Raw genomic sequence first — 26,447 nt, forward strand, 5'->3', positions numbered from 1 at the left:
ACACATTTTGCAGATGCTCTACAATAAAAACCTTTGACACCTATAAAGCATTATAAATCATAGGGCATGTTAATCACCCAGTCTGAGCCCATAATCCTAACTCAGGCACAACAGTCAATGGGTTTTGCAGACTCCCTCCCACAGGCATTCTGCCTACATCAGGACTCAGTCAGAGATCTAGCGTTAGTCAAACATCCTCACCCCGACAGCGTTAGGCTGCACCAGTCTGCAAGTTATCAAACACTGTGGCTTTCCTGGTGTTTCCAGGGCTTGGGATTTCCCATCCTTCAAACAAGCGTTACTGAAGTAGGAAACTTCTTTCACATGGAGCCAGCAGGAATTTACAGAAGCCACAGTATCTGCAACCAACAGCCAACTATTTATATTGAAAAATGACTTGAGGAAAAACACAACCCAAACCCATTAAGACTAAAAATGTCTTTATTGAGTAGACTGTAATTTATAATGCTGTCTGGCAGCCCAGCCTTTTGGTCAAGCAGGCGTGAACACACCAGCTTTCTAGGCTTGTACCTCCATGGTACAAGATTCTCCACAGTAGGATCTAGAGGTGACCAGCAATGGTCTTCTGCAGGCTCACCTGCCTAATGGCTTCAGCATCAGCCTTGCCCTGCGGCAGGTTCACCCTAGCCTTCCTAGGAGCTGTCTAAGGGTGCGGGTCTGAACAATAAGCAAGCTTTTGGCAGGTTAAAGCGCAGTTTCTGAGGCTAGCACACCCCTCTGCTCCTCGCCAGTCTAGCACAGGACTCCTGTCCAGCCTAAGAGAGGTCTTGCTCCTTCGTGAAAGCCAAAACATGCCATTCCCAGACAGACTCCCTAACATGCCTTGCAATGTCTGGTCTGATGGCACCACACACAGTAAATGCAATTCCAGCCCGGCTCAGCTGACCACATGCCTGCTTTCAGAATACACAATGAAGAGACAAGGAGACAGAGGAGAGAAAAACCATGTTATAACAACAGCACGATGCCCTGTCTAAATCCGGTTCAGCCCCGAAGGCTGGATGCAGTTACACTTCAGAAGAGATTTTCTTTGGTAGATGGCCTTAGGAAAAATTGGGAGAAATCCTGTCTTTTCATCTTCCCCACTGTGGAAGAAAATTTCCACCATTGCTAAAGCTTTGAATGTGTTTCAGCATTCAAACATCACTGAGCAAGACAAGACTTGAATGGGCCCGTACTCCTAGGAGAACCACCTGCAACCCCAGACACAAGGAGAGTTCTGCACTTTTCCCTGATTCCAAGGCATCTCCCAGAGCCAAGCAAAACAGATTTCATGAGGCAGCAAGACCTCAAACACAGGCAGCGTAACTCCTGCGCAGCAGTGTAACTACTATGACAACAACTCAGAGGGAGTTCAGCAAAACCTGCAGCAGCAGCCAGAGGCTGGGCAGGGTGAGGTGTCCACATGCAGTTATGAACATCTCAAACACCTTCCCAGCACAACCTCTGCCACCTCACAGCCTCCCTGTAAAATGAAGGGCTCAAAGATTAATTTAAAGGATGTTTAAGTGAATTGTAAAGCCCTGAAAACAGGGTAATTTTTGCTTTCAATTCTAAGCATTGGGGGGTGGGGTGGGGGGGGGGTGGGGTGTGGAAATCAATATTTAATTCAATAATGGATTTTCCTGCATTTATCCCATTACCCCAACACAATCTGACACATCCATTCATGGGGATTCAGCTCAATCACTCGTCATGTCGAATGTGCAGCATCCAATGCCTTAGTGCTCAACCTCAAACCAAACAGGCTTGAAGGAGCCTCTTTCCATCAAAAACTCCCATGCCCTTAGGCCTACAGTCAGGAACATTAACAAATTGAAACTGCATGGAAAAAGGTGAATTCACCCATCCTCTAAAAGCAGTTTTCAGCAAAGCAAGCAATTTCTGTGATTAGTAACCTTTGGCCGTCTGGGGATTAGCACTGAAGACCCAGCAAAGTCCCAGCTCTAAAAGCCTATGGTCACACAGATCTATCATGCCAACATGGCTTAGATCATCTGTTCAGGTCATTTAAGAGTTCTTGCCAAGTGGGAATTACAAGAGTATTTCACTATGAAGTGAATTAATACACGTACCACAGACACAGCGCTGCAATCCATTATGTCGATGGATCACAGCTCCTCATTTGTCTTTTCACAAAAGGATTCAAAAAAAGCCATCTGAAGCCTCAGTTCAAGGTCACGTGATGTTTTTAACCAAATGGACCATCTTGAATCATTTGCATTTCACATTAAGGGAATAAATTTTGACAGTGAGTGCCCAATTCATTAGAAAGGGTTTGATATTTCATTTATACTGGCTTGCAGCTACACGAACAGCAACAGACACCTTAAAGGTACGAAGAGGAATCACAAGTTTTTAGATATTCCTCCCGTCTCTCCTCCCATTTCCACACAGTTCAGACACTTTGCATTTATTTAACCATGGATTAGGAGATACGCAATGTAAAAACACCATCTCCCAAAGCACAGCAGCCATGCAGCTCCTCCAACAACAGTGCTGCTTTCTAACGAGCATCTTCAGTGGCTCCATGTGCCATAACAAACCCAGTGCCTTCACCTCTCACAACACACACCAACCAGGACATCTGCATAAAACATTTATTTAAATCATAAAGGGGCAGTTTGGTTTCTAATCGCCATGAGAGCAGCTCTCCAATATTTCCTGCTAAGTGAGCACTGCTGATGTTTAAGCGATGCTGCTTGCAAAAAGGACAGGGAGATGCATCTGGCTCTGAGCATTTCTGTATTTCTCCATTCCTCTTACATGTGCCTCAGCAACCCCCATCTCTTTGCTGTGACCTCAACACGGTTGGACTTGATTATCTTAAAGGTCTTTTCCAACCTGAAATGATTCTAAGAACTTACTCATTTTAAAAAGCATGTTTTGATAGCTCAGCAGCAGCCGACGCATGCTGTACCATCACCTACAACATTTACCGTGTTCAATTTTTATTTTTTTTAATTACAATTACCATTACCCCCTATAACACAGCACCCTGTATTGTGGGCACAGACTGGAGGAAACTCTGCTTCTCCCTGGGTTTGCACTGGGTTGCTTTAATTGATTTGTGCAACCACTTCTTGGGTGGTAGGAAGGCGCAAAGGGATGCATCAGCCTAAGTATCTTCTGCCTTAAACACATCTGTAGCTGGTCAATGGACTAAAAAAACCAAACCACAAACCACACCTTTGTATTATCCAGATTTTAAAAAGTAACAAAGCAAACTTGTTCAGTAAGTCTTGTACTGCAGTATCCCAGATGGGACACACTGCATCAGGAGGCAATAGATCCATCAACCCCTGCCTCCAAGTACCAAAACCTGGATGATTGTCATGGAAACGCTGGCAGAGTCATAAACATCCAAGGAGGAACTCAGAGAGAAACCTCAAGGAAAATTATCAGGGTGAACATCTCTCAATCTCAAGCTGAGCACCTGAAGTTATTTTTGGTGGCTGTTTTGGCAACAGCCACAACTTTCATGTCTCAGATCAGCCTTCCCAACACAGGGCATGAGGCAACGGGCTACCGCTTCCTCCCATCTCTTCCATCAGCCACCTCTGGAAGCCTTCCAGCTCTGCTCCCTCTTCCCTCTCCACAACCTCACTCCAGTAAGAGATCAGAAACCAGTGCTCTCACAGCCAACCATGTGAGCCTTTAAAGTTTCCTCCTTCAGCACCACTTATCTTCAAGCGCTTCAAGGCATCCACCGTATCCGCTCTCAGACTTTCTTCTCCCCCAGGCTGAGCGTGGCAAGTCTGAAGTCATTGCTTTCCAAAGACTTTCTAGGAAAGGCTTGGCTAAACCCCCTGATAACGTGTAATTGATTTCCTGGGAAACACAGGCAGCATAGACTTCTGTCTGGAAACCAGAGATAAAGGGAGGGGGGGGGGAATAATAATAATAAAAAAAATAATACAGGAGCCATCACCTCAGGCTGCTGCTGCTGGAATAAGGACAAAGGAAACGTGGAGATTTCTTGAATATCAGAAACAGGACAAGTCCAGTTTTGTCCTGGTTGTCTGGGGATCTTTAAAGGGTACAAAGGTCCCTTTTATCCCTATACCCTCTCCTAACTTTAAGGTGTTGCTCCCCCCATTCCCTCCTCAACAGCCCAAAGCCTCTTTTTCTTGCACACACAGCACTTGGCCATGGATCCTCAGATCTACTTGCCTACGCAGACCACAGACACACTAATTATTCAGCCCTGGTTTAAACTGTTCATTCAAGGTCGGTTTTCACTGCAACGCAGAATGAAAACTGGGGGTAGCAAAAGTCCATCCCTACAATCTTCTTTTGGTTTGCTCTTCTGTTTTTGGAGCTTCACCAGCCACTTGGGGACTTTGTGGTGCATCTGGCGTGGGTTTCATTAGGGAAACAACCTACTGACACTCAGTAACGTTGAGCTCACCTTCCCCAATTATACTTTAAGGCAACCCAATGCACACAGTCCCTTCAAGGAGCACAGAAGAAACAACATCTGCTATATCCTCCTGAAAAGGTACAAGAGCAAACGGGAGGAAGGAGGGATGACTGGCTCCAGCAATGTAATTCTTCACCCAGCTTATTAGTACAATGCATAAAGAAACAACAGTTGGAAGGAGCACATCTGGCAGCTGTAACAAGGAAATGCCACAAACTGAATAAAACCCTGGAGGCCCATAACGTTGGGAAAGTCACAAGGCACCTTTGTGTAGCCAAGGGGGGCTGGCCTGGCCGTTTATCACAGGGAGCTTGCACATGGATCACTTCAAAGTTTCTAAATAAAGTAGTAATGACAAAGTATTAGAAAGCCTGTAAGCCATTGCTACGTGAGCTAATCAATCACCTTTAAAAAGGTCAGCCCTGCCCAGGGACCACTTATAATATTACCCAGACCCTAAGTTCACAGGCAGAGAAGTTAAAGCTGCAGAGAACCCAGCTACGCCCCACCAAGTTAGCTGTGATTCCTGGTGGCGTTGGCCACACCACGTACTGTTGCCAGCCCCTCACCTCCAAGCCAACAGGCACCAGTCAGTGCCATCAGGATGCCCCTAAGCATATCCACAGGTACTGGGGAGAAGTGTCCACATTAGGATGATTCCTGGCATTCAGAATTCAATGGTAGCCACCACCAAGTCATCTCAGCAGCTTTACTTCTGTGCCTCAGTCAAACCAGTTACAGAAAATAATAATAATAAAAAAACCCCAACACACACCAAGCTGGCAGACAGACTTACGCCACATTACACACTGCAAGATAAATATGGGAGGTTGTGTTGATTACAGGCTTTTGTATTTTGCCTGAATATTAGCAGTTCCATTTATTAACACCAGAACATCGCACTGGGGAGGACGGAGGGGTACCTGGAGAGTGCTGAGCAAGAACTCGTTGGCTTGGGAAGCTCTCAGTTCCTTCTTGCTTTGCCATGCCCATCTGCTGCAGAGGCCTCAGGTCAGGAAAGTGGAGATGCTCTGCCAAGCCCTATTAAGCTTCTAGTGCACTAAATCAGAGCAGCCCCAGGAAGGCATTCATAAATGCTTCTCAGTGTCTTCCCCAGCAAAGATACAAAAGCCTGGTATTCAAGAGCGATAGAGCAACACCCCAGGGCCCAAGGTGCGCCCAAGGAGCCTGTAAGATCCAGCTAGTGCTGCCCTTTTATTAAGTGGGTACCAAAGACCCTCAGACTGTGACTCATCAGCACATAACAGCAGCTCCTGAACCCCACAAACTGTGGAGCATCTGCTGTTGGGTTCAGAATAGCAGACGCACTACAAGGCATTGCTCCAGCCTTCACAGCCTTTCGCTGACAGGAGCGGCAAGCCTACACAGCAACAGCAAAGAGGAAACCTCTCTGCTGCAATTACTGAGTTACCACTGTCAGAAGAGGATGGAGCAGAAAAAGAAAGGTTGCAGCAGCTACTAGTAGGACCAGAGGAGCCACATATCAGGTGGGGAAAAGACAACCTGCAAGGACATATTCAGGGAGGGGACAACAACAACAACAAAAAAACCCCAAAAAACAAAACCCAGAGAAACAGGGACACTTGGTAGCACATAGAAATGGAGTCTAAATACTGCAGTGGGGAAATGCCACCCAACGGCAGCACTGGAAGCAAGGGTTGCAGGAGTAGCAACCCAACACCAGGAGCTGGTGGGTACAACCAACCAGCATTTCCAGCTCTCGAGCCAGGTCCCTCTGCTCCTCCCTGATGGAGATCTCTTGAGAAAGGAGGGGGACAATGCCTCTGATGCACAAAAACAAGCTTTAAAAATATGAGGTTTCTAGGAGGCCCAGACTTGAAACAGGCTGTGTTAATATATGCATCAGCTCTACAGAGCCTCACTGAAAGATAAGAGGGATTTTTTTTTAAGCTGGATTCTGAACAAGTTGTTGTTTTAAGGACAAGAAAACATTAACATTATACCCAAAATCCAACTCCACAAACCCACATTTCATTGCCTACCAGTCCTGACCACCCCCAAAGCTTTCAAAGAAATCCACTCCTCAGCTTGGATGTGGGTCTCGTTAGCAACAGTTTCAACATCATCCCAGGTTCTTAACAAGGGTTTGGTTTATTCGATGCTCAGGTTAACACCTGCAGGATTACAGCATTCAGAGAGCAGTGGGATTTTGTCACTAGTACTGCTCCTTTCACACACATCATCTCTGAGAGTTTACAAGAGAAATGGGAAGAAGAGAGATTATACAAGCATCGTGAAGTGCACCATGCACAGAAAGCTGATGAAGAGACCTCCATTTAAAGGTTGCAGATGACACTGAAGAGCAGGAGTCACAGGGATCTTGACATTTTAGTCACCTGGGATCCAAAGCTGCAAATTTTGGGTTTATTCCCAGGTGGTGATGGTCCTTCCTACTGTACGTAATCAAACCAGGCAACTATCCTTGCCTATTCTTGGCAATTTTCTGAAGGAAAAGGTAGTTTTGTAAGCATGGCAAGCTTCCAAGGGAAATGGGAGAGACAAGAGGAGGTCCCAGTTACATTTTGTCTGCCTCAGCTTGTATCTCAGATAGGTTCATGGTTGGGAAGTACAGTGTCAGCCATGCCTGCTGCTAAGCGGAGAAGCCAAAGCTCTTTGCAAGTGGTCATAATATTTTATCCTATTTGACAGGCTACTGAAGAGAAATAAAACAGATCCCAAGATTTTTCAATACACAGTAACAGAGGGAAGAAAATACCCTCAACAAAGAAAACCCACAAACCAGCCAGCCAATAGAAGTGGCTTCTTCTGTTTCTTGGATAGATAAAAAATAATCATTGCAGTTTTCTTCTGCAGAATATCTCTTTCCTCACTCCCCCCTAGGATGATTTCCCAGGTGTGATACTTGCTGTGTACAAACAACAAAGGTTTTAAAAACAACAGGAAAAACCCCCAAACCCTGAACAAAACCAGCTGATAGATTTAACTTCATGCTTATACGACGCAACCCATCAACATCTCCCACAAGGATACTGATCCTGCAACATCTCTGGATGGATTTTAAAAGAGGCTGCTGCCAGCCCTGGACTTTACCCCAGAAGCAAGAGCTATTCTGGTGTTGTAATACCCAGCAGCAGTTCATTTCAGGTGAAGCACACAAGTTGTGTGCAGAGCATCAAGTTTATACACTGCAATTATCAGTGCTGCTCTCTGCGTTTAATTGCTGACAATCCATCAACAGGATCATGGTACCTGGGAGCTACCTCTGAAGCTGCCATCTGAACTTCAGACCCTTAAAAGCATATATGGCAGCTACAAGCCAAAGCTTATTTACCCGCAGCTTCTGTGTTTAGGGCAATAGAGCCCTGTTAAGATGATGCACTGACTTCATAAGAATTTCCTTGGTCGAATACCTGATGAACAAGCTGTAGTTAGATCAGATATTGCTTCCTCACACCAGCTGAAGAGAATATAATGCTCTGAATCTCAGCCAGACCATTTCTTCTCTTTTCTATGTCTTTCATTAAATAAACATTAAATATTTAAAAAACGTTAAAGGGAATCTTGCCATTAAAGCTAAAGGCACACAATAGAAAAAGGAATTTTGCAGCTGTTCAAAATTTAAAAAGGAGACCGAGTGCAGGCTGGGTGCTTTCAGCCCCTCTCTTCCATTCTCAAAAGAAGAGGGGAAAGGAAAAGATAATTACAATTCTAGCAAGCAGTCTCCCAAAAAATTTAGAACGCAAGCTTACAATTAAAATTCTCTTTTTCATGTAAATTTTTAATGTGTAGTAGAAAGCCTGATCTGCATACATTTGGGGGGAAAGGAGAGGAATCATTAAAACTCTGGCTGTTGAGCTGCAGCACAAGTCAAAAACCAAATGTTCACAGTCATCAGCAGAATACTGCAAGGACACAAGGTTGGGTCATAACCTAAACTTAGGTGAAGGGTTTGAAGAAAGTTTGATCTTCTAAAAAGAAAACAGATAATCACGCTATAGCCTATCCTAAAAAAACCCTGCTCTCTGAATACATGCCTTGCCTTCTGATAGTTAAAGAACAGAAACATAATGTGTGTATTCCTTCCTTCCCAGAGTTCTAGGTTTTCGCAAGACTTAAGATGTCTCAAGTATACCATACACCTTTTTATAGAAACCATGCTCAGGAAAACATGTATTACACTACAATTGCCTCTACTCTGGGCTTGTAGTGGCTGAGTTACTACAAAGTCAGATACAGGGCAATACAACAGGTATCATCATCAATATGCCACTGTCTTTGTGTAAAGCAAATGGGCACCTAAGTTTTGCTATGGTATTATACCATGAAATGCCCTCCCACCCCATTCACAGAGGCAGAGGGATGCTGATACTGGTTTGCAGCCTGCAAAAGTTACCTACTTGCTCAAACAGCCAAGGATTATTTTGCAAAATAATAATAATAATAATAATAATAATAATAATAATAAAAGAGGTTTCTCACTCATCTCACACATATCCTAGAGTTCACACCTATTCTCTGCAGTACTCAAGCGCTGGCAAACAGACCTGTCCAACAGAGGACAATTAGCCTTCATTTGCATTTGTCCCCTTCAAATACAGTGCTACCATTGCTCGTTCCAGCACTGACACCTGCAAGATGCTTCATAGACAGCAAGATGGGAACAGATTCTTCGTGCCTTGGTTTTGCGCAGCCTGTAGCTAATTTTAGCCTTTCTTCTCTTGCTCCTGCAATAGCAGTTATTTCCATTTCTCTGTTCAACAAAGTGGAAGTCAAGGCCTCATGCAGACCTTAAAAAGACCAGCTCTGAGACTGGACGTATTTTTAAGCCTAGATTAAGTACCTTTATACACAACAAATTCCTTTCTGCACTAGAAAAATAAATGAATTTCCAAGCCGAATTGGAAGATTGCCACTGGGTATTTTTTTGTAAAATAAATCAGTGCGAGTGGAGCCAGCTTTCACTGAAAAATTAAGTCAATTGCAATTGTTCTATGGCTTTTTAGCTAAAAAGCATAATGCTCTGGTTCATAAAGGCATACAGAATTAGGCATGTTGAGTATTTAAGTTAGTACATGCACAGATGCCAAGACATTACGTTCCACTGTTTTCCTGACAGAGTCTTAAAAACCCACCTACAGCCTCCGCTACGGATGTGCCTGGGTATTTGTTTGAAGAAAAGCTCTGCTGGCTCAGAAGTGGTCGCTCAGACTAAGCCGGCCAGGCTGAAAGTGGAGGAAAACCAGCACAAATATTTCTACTTTGCAAAAGGAAATTTGTTTTATGCTGCACAAACACAAGCTGTAACTTTTCAATTCCCATGGGAGCTCCGGGCAAGCTGCACCACCAATCGATGCAATTCAGAATGAGGAGCACTTTTGGCACAGGATCTGCCACCCAGAAGTGGTTTCTCCTTAACAGCCTCTTTTCCAGAGGAAAAGCACTCCGCAGCCAGGAAGATCCCTGGTTATAGACTTAAAAACAAAACAGAGACGCTAACTGTCACCAGAGCTAAACTAAGCCCTCAAAAAGCAACAGAATTATCTCCTGGGAGCATTGCCAGAAGAAACAGAACTTAAAAAACCCCAAACCAAAACTCAAGAAGCAAGCACACTAAAAAACAGAAAACCAAAACAACAACAACAACGTACTCAAACCACCAAAGAGACAGCTGAGAGCACCGAAGAACAGCAACACACAACCATTACCCAGAAGATGTAACAGCATCGCTTTGACAGCAGGTTTTTTCTACGCTTCTTACTATGAATACATAGGGTCTCACAAGATCCCATCTCGCAGCCCCAAATAACAGGGAAGGTGCAAGTCCAGCCCCGCTGCCTGGATTCCCTCTGCCAGAGCTCTCAAAAACTGCATTTATCTGGAGGAAGGAAGAGTCACCTCTAACAGCGCTCCATTTATCCCCAGCTAGTTCTCACCTCCTGCTGCCTTTCCCTACCTACAAACTTATTTTCATAAAAGCTAGAGACTAGGCAGAAATGTGGGTCCTGCACTCTGAGACAGAGAAACTGCAAGCATACCAATAAGACACAGAGCAAGGAATAAAACAGAAGTCTCCCCTAGTAACAAAAAAAGAAAAATACAAACAGATTTGGCCATACCAATGAACCCCTTTGAAAACACGACCAGCTAACCAAGGCCATCTGCTGCATCAACCACACGGTGAGGACCTCTCGCAGACCTCCAGCCACGGGGCCAATGATTTCCGTGGTCTATCCAAGCCAACAACAACTACTCAAATACCCAGCACTGTCAACCAAGACCACAACAACTCTCCATCCAAAGTGTGTGGGACAAGGCGACGCAGTCAACTACCTACCTTGGTGGTGTCATCATGTGACCGCTGGTACCGTTTCCAGCGGCAGCCGTAGATCCCGGTCAGACAGGACAAACATAGCTGCGGCTCGTAGTACTGCAGCGGTTGGTGTTTAACCATGCTCCTTCCAGCCCCTCAGGAGCGAGGTATCAGAAATCCATCAGGTCCTGGGAGCGCCCTTCAGCAAAAGAAAGAAAAAGAAGGAAGGGGGTGGGGGGATGTTAAAACAAAAAAGGAAATTAAAAATTCCAAGCAATATTTCAATACATTAACAAGCAATTTAATAATTAACCATGTCCTCTGGCTATCGAGAGGAGGAATGATAATCAGATCTATTCCCAGCCTTGCCAGCATCTCTGCCTTGTTACTCAACAAGCTGCGAAGTTTAATTAGTTTGCAAGTTCTATTTCCTTGTGCAGTTTCTCCCACACCACTAAAAGCAAATGTATTCACAGGAGTTATCAGTAAGAAAAGCCACACAAGGACAAGAGCAGCAGACTGCTTATTTGCAGCCCAGATGATTAGATTTTTATGAATGACTGAAACGTAAAGAACTAAAGCCTCTGCAAGCACAACCTTAAAATTGATTCAGAGACCTCTGTAAAGTTGAAACCCAGCCAAGATAAATCAGTTTATCTTGAGCATCCCATGGAGCCTGCAAAGCGGTCCCAGACAAGGAACTAACACCTCTGTGCGCACTGGAAGAGGCAGGTATTACCCTCTTCTTTATAGGCATCTCACACAAGCACTCACAGGGATGCAGAGCTGGTTGCAGCCTTCACCCAGGAGAGAGATCCCCTCTCCACCAAACCACATTCGCTCCCAAAGGACCAGACTGACTCCAACGCAACTCTTGATTTACCATCACAGGAACATCACTGTTTTGAAGGAAAGTACTCTGCTCCATCAATTACATGCTTTGTGCATCACAGGGTTGGGTTGGTTGTTTTTTTAAAGTTTTATATATATATATACACACACACTCATTTTTGTCTCTGGTGAGGTTCATAACAAGAACAAGCCAAGTAATCATATGCTTTTACTAATTCATAGAGTCAGCATTCAGGGATGGGAACCTCAGAGCAAATATTTGCCAGTCTGGTGGCGTCATGCTGTTCTCAGCTGCACTTAACTCTCACCAGGGGTTTTCCACCGGTTTCTGGTGCACAAGCGTACACCCACAGCCCCACACATGGCTGGTATGTGGACAGCCAGTGTGCGATGAGGGATGTTCAACAGCAGCTGAGCATCCTACATGCTTAGCTACCTTTCCAGAGTGTGCACAGTCGCATGCTTGATGTGTGGGCAGTAAGGAAATCTCCCTCTCTAGAGGAAACCCTTCATTTCCTTAGATGCAGGATCCCCTGCACTCAGGTCGTGCAAAAAGCTATGATAGTTCTGAGTAGCAACACCCTCAGCGGCATCAGCAAAGCATGACACAGCTTAAGGAGATAACCCGAGCCACCTAAGAGCCTTTCATTGCCACAGCCCATGGAAAGATGCCTCCAAGAATGGGGTTTACCATATTTTTCATTATGGCTAATGTATAAGGGTATGCTACACACATCGCAAACGCTGGCAGTTCAGAAATGTCAGTGAGGACAGAGATAGCTCAACCCTTCCAGTTTTCCATCCTTCTTTGAGTCTGTTTACTCTATGCTTCATACCGACAGCCAAGGACAGCCTTGTCCTGACTGTCTCTGATGAGGACTCAGCATCCTGGAGGCAGACAGATCGCGCTAGTTGGTTGGTGTGGGTTCAAAGCCCACCAGACTGTGACAGCACGCTGCCTCCAGAGTCCACAAGGCACAGAACCTCCGGCTTCTTCTTAAGACAGACATACAAAGTGTAGCTTTGTCCTTTCAGCAAACCTCTCTGCAATGCTCTGGGCGCTGCGCCAGGCGTCGACCCAGGGCAGAGGACACTAGGTGTACAGGACTTACAGACTGATAGGCAGCCGGCCTGGATCCCTGCGTGGTTCTGCTCATCCCCTCAGGGAGGGCATGCAGGACAGAGGCACAAACACATCCAGCCTGAAACAAGAGCTGTAGGCTGATCGCTTCACCCATGCTCTCCCAGCTCATCTGCCCCTAAGCGCTGCTGTACCACCTCCATGGCCTCACGCTTGAGGTCACCTCCCTGCCTGCATGTCATCTCTTCTCATGCTATTTAGAAAGCTCAGCATTAGTCACCGCACAAGCTGCCTCCTATCTCCAGCTTTTGCCTGTTTCGAGATCATCCCTACAAAGTGTGTTTCCCCACTCTGCCCTCCCCATCACCGGCAGAAACAACTGTCAGTTCGAATAGGGCAGAAACACGGAGGACGTGCAAAGTTAGATGCTACTTAAGGGTCTTGGACAAAGCCATCATCTCTGCCCTGAAGACCCTAAGCAGGAAGTGATGTAAAAGATGTTGTGGGACATAAGCAGATGTAAAAATTACACACAGATTGTTAACAAATCTGCTGTCAAGCCCCACATTACCGTCCCAAAAACGCAGCAGGCTACGGCCGTTACAGGAAATCCTTCACAAATTAATCTCTCCCAGTTTCCACCTCCTCCTGCTTTAGTCGCACAAAGCAAGGGGGCAGGCAGACCACCTCCATCTATAAAAGCTTAGACCACGTGCTTTATTTGCTAGCTTACAAGAATTGCATTGCAAACTCGAACACAAGGGGTACACTCAAGCATTTCATCACTCCACTCTTCAGGGAAGCTGTTCTCCAGCCCAGACACCTGGGAAAGAGGTGCTGTGCACCAGCCATACACATACAGAGGGCCGAGGCTGGCAAACCCTGGCCTTTCCAAAGAGAAATCCAATTCTTCTGAAGGTCAGGGAGTCTAAGAGCAGAGGCTGCCCTTTGGAAATAGTATAACTCCTGTTATGGATCCATCATTCCATTAGCAAAGTTGAAGCTCCAGCACTTACGTCCCCCACTGAAATTTCACAGCACAACTCGCAGGAGGCAACTGATAAGGCTGTGAAGAGAATAGGGTGAGCTTGGGCAAGCACCACAAGTTAGTAGGTACACAAAGAGTCCTCATCTCAGTGCTGTCACCAGGATCCCTGATTCAGCCTGTTTGAGATAGAAACATCCCTCTCATGACTGCATGTCCAAAGCTATCGGCATGAACTTTGCTGCACAACCAGAGAGAGTGGAGGCACCAAAGACTTTTTAAACAGCACTGCTTTAGTAAGGTACAAGTGCACTTCAGAGGTGCAGAGAGACCAGCAATCAAGCCTTCTCCCTGAAGAAAAATCCTACCAGAAACACCAATACCCACAGTAGATGCAAAAACTTTGAGCTTATCATCCGGTTCAGAAGAGCATCTATCAGCCTCCCACAACAGCATCTAATCCAGCATTTCCCAATCTCCTGGAGGAGTTCAGGAGGGACACAAGTGTTTTCAGTACAAAAGGGCAAGTCAAAAGCACACCTGCCCACCAACAGTATCACCAGAAGGCACTGCTGGAAGGTTTTAAGAGCAGCAGAAACCACTAAAAACAGCCAAAAGGATAAAAATCAGAAGCAAGGGAAAAATGCAGCTGTAAAGGCTCCATAAGCCACCACGTGAAGCTCCCACCCTGGTTCCTCTCGCTGAAGCCCAGCACAGGCAGACGCTATGGGAGCCCACAGGTTCAGGCTGCTGTCCATAAAAGCAGTGAGGAGAAGCACAAAGAGAAGAAATCCAACACAAGACTTTAAAAAAAAAAAAGCCATTCCTAAAAGCAGATGAATCACGCGAGGCACAACCTACAAGCCTAAAATCCTTCCCTCTTCTCCACAAATGCCATGAGCAGATGCATAAAAGCCCACAACAGAAAGGAACGCACAAAACATCACCCATCCTCCCCACCACACGCCCCCCTGAATGGTAACACGAGATCCAGGAAGAAACTGAAACACAGCAAGCAAGATGCTACTCCAGAAAAAACCATGCTGATACCATCTGTCCAGAGACCCTTGCTTGGTCACGAGCAGGGACGGAATACTTACTTCTGCTTCCAGAAACTGATTTAATGGAGAGAAGCAGAAAGTCCGTACCACTGTTCCCATGACATCTACGGCTTTGAGGTGGAGAAAGCAGGCTATGAATGATTCAAACCTCTGCTGGTTAGCATTGCATACAGAAGTGAAAACAGGAAGCAAGACAACATATATTAATTATTTACATTCAGCAACACATACACACACAGGGGGTGGGGGAATAAAATAGAAAACAAACCCACACAAGCTATCAACCTTGACTTTAAAGATGCATCATCTGCCAACGGCTACAAACTTCTTAGAGCTGAATAACTGAGTTTGCCAGCTAGCTTCCCCAAAAAGGGGGAGCAGGGTAGAGTCCATCTGCATATACAGTGGAAGCATTTTCTGAAAGCTCCAGGATGCCTAATTAGCACACACTGCATTCCTGAGATGCTGGACTGTAGGTATCCATTACAGCCTGTGACACATTATTCCTTACCAAACAGCTTCTAAGGGGTGGGAGGGGGGGAAGCAAGAGAGAATTCAAGTTGCAAATTTAAAAAGGAAAGCTCTCTGGGGAGATCTGGCCTAAAAATTTGGATCTCTGTCTCTATGAGTTAACTCGTCCATCCCTGTAGCCTTAGAGCGATACTCAGAAACCTGGCGTGGAGAGGGAACAGAGCCATTGGGACCGACTGTTAAACCATCTCAGTGCTGTCATTTTAGCGAAGGGAAGAGCAGCAGTGCAAGTCCTGAAGTGCACTGAGTAAATAATGTGAATGAAGCCACAGAATAGCGGGTTTAATAGCATCTAACCCTTTCACAAGGCTTGGTACAGTCCAAGCCCATCCCTTTAATCCCCCTCCGTTTTTATTTTTTTCTGTCAACCCAGTTTCACACAGGTCACACTGATCTCGTTCAGCATCTTGGGACAAGCCTTTTAATATCCCAGAGACAAGCAGCTTAGTGTCACTGGATGTGCAGTATCGGCAGCGCTATTCTGAATACCCGTATGGTTTGGTCAGGGTGGTCTGGGGGAGCTGTGGGGAGAGAAGAGAGCTATAGGCTCCCGCTTGCTTTACCTTGACCTGCTACCTCCAGCCTTCCCCCAAATACCCTGAGGCTCAGCGTGATAAGCACATGACCCCTTACTTAATCCTAAACTGGATGAGCACATCCAAGAAGAATCAAAAGAGAGCCAAGGATGCTTTGATGCATGCTTGTGAATCCCGAAGCCTAAGGAGATGCTGGAGTGTGCAAACCCAAGCACTTGGGGAGAGGAGGACACCTGTGGTCTTCTACAAGATCCCCAGCCATCAAGATGTGGAGAACACCTGTGGTCTTCAGCATCTCCATCTATCAAGACATGGCTGAAAAGACCTACCAAATGGAAAGCTTGGGCTTTCCACAAGGAGGCTCCCATGGTTTCAGAGGCAAATTGCTGGGAGAGTGAGGGGGATAATAGAGAAACACCATCACAGCCATATTTCCACATCCTCACCCTATATCTGGTGAGGCGAAAAGGCCATTGCAGCAGTGGGACACTCAAAACCAAAGTGGGCCCCAAGCTCTGTGGTGCAGTCTCCCAAAAATCAGGCCCAAGGAAGCTTGCCCCACTTGCAATGCAAATAAATGCAGAAAATACAAATTCCAGGGTTGTTTGAGATTTTTTTTTAAGCTAACCCATTTTAAGAGAGCTTTGACAGATTCTACTGATTTCCACATTAAAAGAAGTGGTTTTCCTCTCATTGGTGACTCATGGGATCACTGTTTGTCAAGAATCTCTGTAGAGTTTCAACATCTCCATCTCTATTAAAACTTCTAGCAAGCTAGTTATGCTTAAAACCTTGTTAAGCAAATAATTACCTATACCAATCAGGTGAGAACATCACTGATAACCAGTTATGCCTATTGATATTCTTGTAAGCCTCCTGAAATGTTTCCCCAATTATACCGCAAAATCCCGATTTTCCTTAAATACTTTCTAAACAATAGAAGTTAAGCTCTTCCAGAGCAAACCCTCCAGTTCTCCATGCAGAGAAGAAATCTCCTCTATTGCCCAGCCAGGGCTGAAGTGATTTAAAGCACTTCATGGAACTGATCTAAACTCTTGACACTTTCAAGGACTCTTCATGGCTTTCATGGCAACCTTTTCTTTAACATACTGAACTCATCCAAATCGGAGTAATGCAATTTCACTTTCCCCGACTCAGAAGATGGAAATGGAAGAGGGACGCTATTCCCATCTGTTTAATAACAGAACAGCTCTAACAAAGGGATGTTTGCTACAGCCATTCCCACAGGGGGAAATATATATGCACACACACACCGAGCAGTACTTTCCACATTTTGTTGGCCCAGACCCAGAGCATCTCAACTTGCAAGATCAAGATTTAATTTCAAGGCAAGAACGGTAAGAGAACACCCCAAAGCCATGCACAGCCTCAACTGCCATGGTGATGCATTTCAGTGGTGGAAGGTGCCCAGGTAATGACCCCCCCGACGGCTCAAGACCTCTTGATGACCCAGCAGGGTTATTCTTTCCAATACACTGTTATTCCCTGCTGTGGAAACTGGGTTGGGTTAGAGGTCTCCCACCCACTTTTCCCAGGCTACAAACATTGTTTTATACAGATAACACCGCAGAGTCTCTGTACAAATAAGAACAGCAGATGTGTTAAAATGCCAGTTGCCATTTAGAATTTTTTCCCTGGCAAACAAACAAACAAGATAATCTGCAGCAAAGTTTGCCATGTGTGTATATAAATGGAGTCTTTTGGATGAGAACTGATGCAGGAAAGCACACATTGGTAGAACACCCTTGTCCTAAAAGCCAAGTGCTGCTGCCATAGTGACAGAAAATAAGGGGTGGGGTAAAATTAAAAAAAAAATAATATTGAAAGAGAGGTCTACAGGCCATATCTTGATTTATTAGAGAACTTGCACATCTCTGGAGGCAAACATCACCATTCCCCTGATGTCTGGTAATGCCAAACCCCATGACTACATCCTAATCCAGGGAGACAGCCTGCAGAGCCACTTTGATTCACAAAGTGGCAAGTGGTGACCTAAATAGTCAGGATCTGGCTGACGTGCAGCCCCTATGGGTCCGGCCTGTTGTTTAATTTTTTTAAAAAATTAAGAACAATAACACTTTGAAACTAGGGCAGCATGTAGTTTGGGGGTTGTACACTTCCAGTTAATGAAAATTCAGACTTCAAAAGATAAACACTTCAAAGAGATTACAGAAGAAAAACGTAGACTTTAATCTCACTAAATAAATAAGCACAGTATGTACTAATGCCCTCTGCAATCTAGCTTCTTAACGTTTTCCACAAACTAAGGGCATACTGGGTGCCTAGCATTTTAAAAGGGTTGAAGAAGCGGAACAGGATACCAGAAAAACCTGCACAAACTTCTCGCAGAGCAATAACCAAATGCAACCTCCGCTTTCTGCACAAGCCTTTGCAATAAAACCTTGCAAGTCAAGGCCTGGGCACAGCTCTGAAAACTCAACACCTGCTGCTACATTCAAAGCTGTTGAGGAAAGCCAGGTTCTCTCCTACCCCCACACTGGGAGGCGACCAATACCAGTTACACAGATATTTTTTTTTTTTTTTTAATATTAGTAGGACTACGATGCATTTTTGTCTGTGATGGCTGTGGTTACATAGTGCCTGACTTCAGATTGTACCTACACGACACATCACAGCAGAGTCCTTTCCTTCAAGCATGCCCTCAAGGAGATCACATATTGCAAACTGAGTCCCAGTAAAGAGAATTCCCCATTTAGTTCAATTTCTATGTAAACAACAGTTTGCATCTGCATATCCTCAAAAGACAGCAGCAATATGGTTCTGCAATAACCCCAGGTGGCAGCTGCAATGTCCAAGACAAAGATCAACTTACTTTGTCTTGGCAAACACCACTAGGGATGGACAAAGCACAAAAAAATCCAGTTCACGGTCAGTTCAGATTCTTCTTAGACAGGTATTCAGAAACGGAGACCTAGGTGGTAACAGATGAGAGCTGACAAATACATGCAAGGAATCCCATGAGCTGTGCCCACCTGTTCTATAAGTAACTGTTCACTGGAAACCAGTGTCACCGCTTCAGGTGTGTTCTGCTCAATGCTCAGAAATTAGGAAACCAACAGAAAGTTGGACGTCGACAGAAAAGCCATGAGGACACTCCACATGTTTACCTGGGATGCCGTCTTGCCTAGGCAGTTCCAGAATCAGAGAAATAAGAAGTAATGCAGACCAAAGACTTATGCGCAAAGGAGACTAAAGTCACTTCAGACTATGAAATAACAGGTAATAAACAAACACGCCCGACATCTCCCAGGCTTCCCTAGTTGGAAAAGACCAAAGAGTCCACATTGCTTTGGAATTTATTAGTTGGTTTTCCAAAGCACAACAGTTCTGAGAGCAAGCTAATGCAGCAGAGACCATCTTCCCAAGCCTCTGGCTCCTGCTTAGATACGAGTGGCCAAAACACGAACTCTGCTCAAAGTTTTTCCTGCCATGAGGGTAGTTCCTGTGCAATAAACCTCTGTGGCTCAACAAGAGACCTCAAAAAACAGCTTCCCCCTTGCCTTGTTTGGCTCGTCTCCTCTATGCTACTCTTCATTATTAACAAGCCCTGTAAGCTTTGTCTCCCACACCTCCACTATTCTTAAAAATAAATAAATACCTAATATCTAAAAAAAAACTCAGGTGAAACCACAAACAGATTCTGAAGTTACTGGAAGCAGCAGGCAAAACAGATGGGGCACGAAGACTTTTAATTAAGAGGAAACACAGGATAATTTTGGTCTCCTCTGCCAAAGACTTCCTGGCAATCCGAGTATGAAGAGTTTGATCTTCTGGGGACTGGTGGAGAGACGGGCAACAACTCATGATGTGCTCCCATCTGCAAGTCTAATGAGGTTCTTGGCTTTTAAAAGTAGCAAACAGAAGTTTTAGGCAGCCCAAGACGTATAAAACCCCATTCTTCCCAGCAGAGAAAGTCAGCTATTAGCTGCTGCAGAGACAGATGGTTGGGGTAAGTCAAAAGTACCCAAACAAGCTAGAAAAAAAAGCATTAAGTGACATGAGCAGAGCTGATCCCACCTCAGGGTAGCTGGTGGATATGTCAAAAGTCTGCTTCCATCTCAGAGTATGTCACAGGGGAGGCCCAAGTTGGGGTGCCCATAGTAGGACATCTCCTGTGCTGGACAAGAAAGGCCAGCAAGTGTCAGGCAAGACAGACCAGCGTTCAGCAGGCACAGAAACGTTTATGTTACGGCAGTAGAATAATGATGAATTCTGTCGTAAGCAAAGCTGAAAGAGTCATCCTGTACCCACCACCCCCAGCCAAGAGTAATAATATTAAAAAAAAAAAGGTAGAAGAAAAAATTATAAAGGCAGTAACAGCAACACCCTGAATTCCCATGCCAAGGAGTTAATTAGTCCTATAAGCACATTTCCTCGACATAGTGCCTTCTGGCTGAGAAAAGCTAGGAGTCTGTGTTGCATCAGAGTCACTGACCACGATTAGAAATGCAAACAGTTTTATGTGAAAAGCTACAGCAGCCCAACTGCTGCACAACTGTTAGACCGTGCGGGAGTGTACCCCAACCTATGCAGCCAAGACTAACTTCCAAGCTAAAAACTGCCAGGAAACCAGTGGACTTTAGCAGATACCAAGCTGCAGTTTTACTACCTAAGAAAAAGCCAACTAGACTTTCCAAGAGGGCCTTGCCAGTATCACCTTGAAGGAGGTGCTCCTCAGTGGCATCCAGGAGGACCAAAAAAAAATTTGTTTAAAAAAGTCAGGGTGCTTTTTTGTCCTTCAGAAAGATGGGCTTGATGCATTGAAAAAGTTCAGTCAGGCACCAAAAGGTGCTGAATGGGTTAAATAGAAAGAGTGACGAGGACATCCTAGTGCTGCTCAAAATAAGGGCTCTGAAACCCATAGCCAAGTCAACTGGAAGAGGTGCCAGTCACGCTGCTAAAGTTTTCCTGCATTCAAGTAGTATTCCAGCTAGCAGGGATGGCAGCGTTTGGGAAGAGGGAGGGCAGGCAGCATCCAGGAGGCAGTCAGGAGTTTCCATGTTACAACAGCCAACCATTGAATTTATGCCACTGCTGGTAAACGGTGGAGGGACCGCAGGGAGGAACCTCTGGGTGACAGCCAGCACCAGCCACTGGAACAGGTTGGGGACAGAGGGTTTTTACTAGGCACAGAGCCAAATACACCCAAGTGCCCCTGACTTCCCCAGGCACGTACAGGGCATAGTGATTCCAGTATGCATCTGGTCTCGGACCATCAGCTCCGCTGGGGAGGAAGACACACAGGTCACACAAAGTCATCACAGCACATCACTTTGGAGCAGTGGTGAGCACTGCCTTGGCACCATGCCTGGAAGAGTCACCCTGGGACAGCGTGCCAGAAATGTTTGGACCAGCACAAGTACACAGCGGTTCAACAGTTAAGACGAAAAAAATAACAGCTCAACGGTTAAGCTGGGGCGAGACAACACAAGGACAGACAGCACCAGGAGTGGCTGTTGATCTTGGCAGAAGACATGGCAGAGGAAGCTTGAGCCACAAAACCAAACAGACATGCAGGAAAGCACCAAACAGGTCTGGGAGAAGTTGGAAGGGAAAGGAGGCTGCATTTTTACTAAGAGACCCCGTGTTAAACCTCTGTTGCCTAAAGATCATCTGAAAGAGAATGCACTGCGATACCAGCATGGTCTGGGTGATGAAATCACATCAGCAGGGCTGAGCACAGAGACAGCCAAGGTGAGAGAAAAGAGGAAAAGCCATCAGTGGAAAACAAGATCTAGGAACACAGCTAGATCCTGAAGAAAACTCTGAAGGGGCTCAAGCACAGACAAAATTTTTTAAAATATTTAAGAAACTTAAAATATCACATCATATTTTTCCTCTCCACAGACTCCGAGAGTTCTGCCATCTTTACCAAGCTGCAAAACAAAAGTTTACATCAAGCCTTATCCACTTTCAGCATGTGCTTTTGCTGAAGGATTAAGTGGAAGCAGAACCGGTTTTGAACCTGCGCACCCTGACAAGCCGCTTCCTTTATAGACACACTTTTCTCCCCCCTCCCCGACTACCCTCCCCTACACACAGCCCTGCAGAGTTCACCATAATCACACATGGATTGTATTAGCTGACCCTCCAAGGGGCAATTTTAATCTTCTCTGGAAGGTGTTTGCTGCTGAAGCAGAAGCCTGTCCAACACATGGCTGGTAGAGGGCTTGTCATCTGCTTTCCCTGAGACACGTTCCCTGCTGCACTGCTGAAAGTTTGGTTCCTGCCAGCAGGAGAAAACTGTGTGAACCATGCCAATAACACTCTAACACTCATCTGAGAATAAGTAAAACGCCTCCACACCCACTGCACACGCTTTAATTGAAGGGGGGGGGGTGGGGGGGTGACAACAGCAAGACTCATTTTACAATCGATACTTTGCACATCTGCTGTGCAACTGCAATCCACAGAATTCAGCATGAATGTCTTGCGCTTAATGAGAGGTGGAAAGTCCTAGTTAAGTGGATTACAAGCTCTTTATTTCCTATGATTGATTCCTTCCATACGGCTGCAAGAAACAGCCTTCAACAGAGAAGCTAAATTAGCGAAGGAGCAAACTTGCTTTCCCATACTTGCTGCTCCTTGCCTCCCTTTCCGCGCACAGCGAGCGCATGCAGCGCAGCCCCAAAATGCCTTCACCAGTCACATCGTCAGTAAGACTTGCATGCACAAGACTTATCCCCTCCACATCTTCCAAGACGTCATCTCTGCTCCCATTTCTAAAGCAAACATGCGCTGCTTCATAGCAGTTGGCGGCTTCTGTGGCTCCCTTGTCCTACAAGCCGGATACCTTTCTGGCTTCCTACACCAAGAGCACATAAATTAATCTGCTAAGACTCTAATTGCACAGCTAACTCCTTTCCCACTACAAACACACTGGATGTGCTGTGGCAAAAATAATTAAAAAAAAAAAGATAGTCAGCAGGACCTGATCATGTGAGAGACTCAGAGAAGTCAACTCCAGCTCCCCGATTTTGGAGAGCTTCTGGCCTTCTCATTGCAATTGGACTGATTTGGAGCAATCAAGACAGACTATCTGACACTGGAAAGGCTTCCTAGGTAGTCATTTTTGGATAAAGCACTCTCAAATGTCACCAGGTAACTGATGAAGCCCAGGAGAGTTCAACAAAGTCAGCCTGGATTAGGAGATGAATACAGAAGGATTGTTGACTGATATTTATTATGTAGGCACGCAATGGGAAATACCAAGGTTCTCAGCAAATCCAACAGCATGAATGCACGTGATATGAAGGAACAATAGGACCTGCTGCCTCATGCCTGGGAATGCCAGACATGATGAGCTCTGAAAGCTGTTTGAAAGGTTCATGGAGGACATGTGGACCACAGCTCTCAGACCTGAAGACACCAATTCTGACTCAGGAAGGCTTCTGATGATAGAGGTATTGCTGAAAGGTTCCACAAGGTCCACTCTTGGAGATTTTCAAGAACTGACTGGACAAAGCTCTCAACAACCTATTCTGAGCTCAGTGCTGACCCTGCTTTGAGCAGGCTGAGACTAAGTAGAGACTTCCCGATGTCCCCTTCCCACCCAATCAACCTGACAGGTCCAAGATTAAGTGAAATAGCCAGTGCAACCCTCCCAGAGGCCTCAGTTTCCAGGACGATGCATACAAGCATGTTTTTCAAGCAAGCAGTTACAGCACATCCTGGAAGCTCTTCTCATAAAGCTACTCCAAATTTAACATGTTGCACCCCGCAGCTATTCCAGTTTGCGAAAAAATAATCCCCTTTTCACAAGTTGTCAGGGCAAATGTGCACAATTGGCTGTTTCTGTTTCACCGCCTCCCCCTAGAGCTTTCTGGTCACTTGAAAAACACGGAAACAAAAACAGTATCAGAAAAATGAGATCTACACAACCCCACCCCCTCCCCCATCCCTATTGCATAGCAGAGATTTTGATTTCTGACAGAGAAAGGGCTAACATTTAACATCCCATTTACCCCTCTTCTGTTCCAAAGATGCTCAAAGCACAGGTTTGTCACATGTTCCTAAAGCCTCCTTCCAGTCATTACTGAATTCTTTCGCAGTTGTATACGAATCTGTCTCTGTTCAATGCACAGAGAGAGACATGAGTTTCCCTCCCAGAGGATTTACAGGCTCAACCTAGACACTGCGTGGTGAATGAAAATTGCATCTAAAGCAGCAAGCGGGTAACGAGGAACAGGTTATCACCACACCATCACAGAGTTACTCAACACCAGGTAAACACTTGTCTTGACTGCTGATGTGTGTATTCTTTCAAAACCTGGACCTGATCTTTAGGAAGACATGAATAAGAACAAAGTGAATTTTACTCTGCTCACAGCAGCATAAATCTTTCAGGAGAAGGGAACTCTCTCAATTGACTTGGCAGGCAGTTGCAATATTCTCAAATGCTCTTTGCTTTCCACAGAGTATGCCGAAGTGCTGGTCAAGGTCATTCTGACTGACAATCGAAGTGACACATCAAGGGAAGGGGAGAGAGGGTGAAGTCAGGAAGGAAACCGCCCCTCCATCCACAGGGTGACGACCAGCGTCAACAGAAGAGATTCATCGTCATTTCCAGCCCATGCCTGGAGAATCCTGTTCTAATGAAAACATAAACACAAGATTCCATCTGCCAGTTGCATCAGCTACTATCTTGTTTTCCTTATGGAAAGGACCAGGCATGAGGGATTCATAAACTCATTTACTGATGCATATCCAAGACCTATTAGTCAAAGTGCTTTCAATCATTTTTGAGGGCTTGTAATACAATGAGCATTAACCCACTCCATCCCAGCGCCCTCCCCAGCATCAGGGACCCTCTTCCAGACAGTTACCAATGTCACCACCACTTAGCACGTTATCGACAGTGATGACCAAACTGGCATATTCAAGATAATCATCATTAAGAGTGAAACAATGACATCTGCAGCAAACTGCCTTCACAGCAAGAGGCTACCTTCCCTCCACCTCACCTCCAGTGGAACTCGAGGCAAAGCCAAACAGGAGTTCTTTGGGTGGACAGTAAATTCTAAGGAACAGGGGTAACCTGTAACTTGTGAAATGCTGAGCATCGCTGCTCATCCTTACAGCCCTTTCTACGTCTTCCCCCCCTCTTTTTCACAACCATCAGACAACTGATGTCAGTCAGGCAAAGGTAGCCAAAGCAAACCTGCGGCCAGGTTATGATGAGCCTGAGGCGCTGGGGATGCTGGCACAAAGCTCTATCTGGCACGCTGCAAAGCGCTCATTTAGGTCATTGCTGATGATCCTCAGCCTCCTGCTACAGAGAAGGCAAGACCCCAAGGGGTCCATTAATACGTAGCTATGTAGTTTGGTGGGAATTGCTTCCAGCCCACAGCAGCTTATCCAAACATCTGGAGCAGCTGAGCAGCTAAGCAGCAAGCCCCACAGGAGCCCAAAGACCTGGATGCAACTGCACCAGCATTTCTCGTCCTTTCCCTGTAAAACACTAAGCTTTCTAGGAAAAGGCCTCAGAAAGAGGCAGCTGAAAGCACATTTTTCTTTAGTAGCTCTGCGACATTGCAGTAGTGAAAAGAAAACTAAAAGATACCCAGATTTTTACCAGGGCAGAGTTCTCAGCATCACAGACTAAAGAGCAATTACGCAAACATTCAGTCAGTGCTAATAAGACTGACCATGGGGAACACCGGTTCATTCAACAAGATGACCTTTCTTTTCCTTCCTAGAAAGGCATAGATGTCACCACAAAGACAAGGGCGCTCAAGGCAGACCTTTGAGGACCAGAAAAGAAGTAGGGGGAGGAAGGGCTTCCTACACATCTTGTGATAAGCCATCCTTACACAAGCATCAAGGAAACAAGGGAAGCATGTGCAAGGCTTCAAGGCTATGCTGGCTCTGAAGACAGAAACACCTACCCCAGGTGGGTCAGGCACCTCACATGTCTGGAATACAGACCAGAAAGCAGCCATATCTCAGGAAAGTAGAGAAAGACTTTTTGGAGCACAGAACTCCCACAGAAAAGCTGCCTTTTTTTTTAATCACCCCCACCCCCCATCGTTTATTAAGAGGTGCCCAGGAAAATAAGCCTGTTTAACTTGAAAGGGGAAGCCAGCTGCACACAAACACAGCATTTCCAGGATAAAATGGTTTTTAATTCAGCCTGCTTCGCTTCCAGTAAGCCACTTTGGGTTTTCATCCTAAATCAATTCAGATTAAGAGCCTGCCTCAATAAGAACATTGAGAGAAGCTACTGTGTGGTTAGGAAAACAGGCAGCTTTCCTTACACTAGCCAAGAGCTAAAAATATGTTTTCAGCTTATTTTCCTAAGAAAACAGACTGATCACCTGCTCTCCTCTGCCCTCCCCTACCTCTCCTTGTCTCCCCAAGGAGCAATGCCCTGGAGCATTGGCCTTTCCAACCCAGGAAGCAGTTACACACTGGCAAGCTCTCCAAGAGGAGCTGCTGCTGGGTGGGAAAGGGTAAAACGAACTCCCCCCACCCCCAAGAGATGAGCAATTCTAGTCCAGCCCACCATCAAAGACTAGTCAGCACATACAGCTGGAGACATGAAAGGATGAAAGCAGGAAGACCGAGGATTTGAAAGAAGTCCCAAAGAAAGTACACTTCATT

The 26,447-nt window shown here is 45.5% G+C and overlaps 1 protein-coding gene across 6 annotated transcripts in view; it reads right to left on the bottom strand.

Annotated features, from left to right (window-relative positions):
• The window catches only part of LOC101922861 (glycerophosphodiester phosphodiesterase domain-containing protein 5), a 208,475-nt gene that overhangs the window by 97,018 nt on the left and 85,010 nt on the right, over positions 1–26,447 (bottom strand). For 5 of the 6 annotated variants that reach the window (XM_055802250.1, XM_027776860.2, XM_027776857.2 and 2 more), the window contains one exon: positions 10,782–10,956. In XM_055802250.1, the coding sequence (XP_055658225.1) occupies positions 10,782–10,898 (117 nt within the window). In that variant the 5' untranslated portion in view covers positions 10,899–10,956. Of the gene's footprint in view, positions 1–10,781; positions 10,957–26,447 lie in introns of those variants that run through there. The other variant, XM_055802252.1, reaches the window with a different exon arrangement.

Source organism: Falco peregrinus, chromosome 4 (genome assembly GCF_023634155.1).
Source record: "Falco peregrinus isolate bFalPer1 chromosome 4, bFalPer1.pri, whole genome shotgun sequence".
Classification (NCBI taxonomy): domain Eukaryota; kingdom Metazoa; phylum Chordata; class Aves; order Falconiformes; family Falconidae; genus Falco; species Falco peregrinus.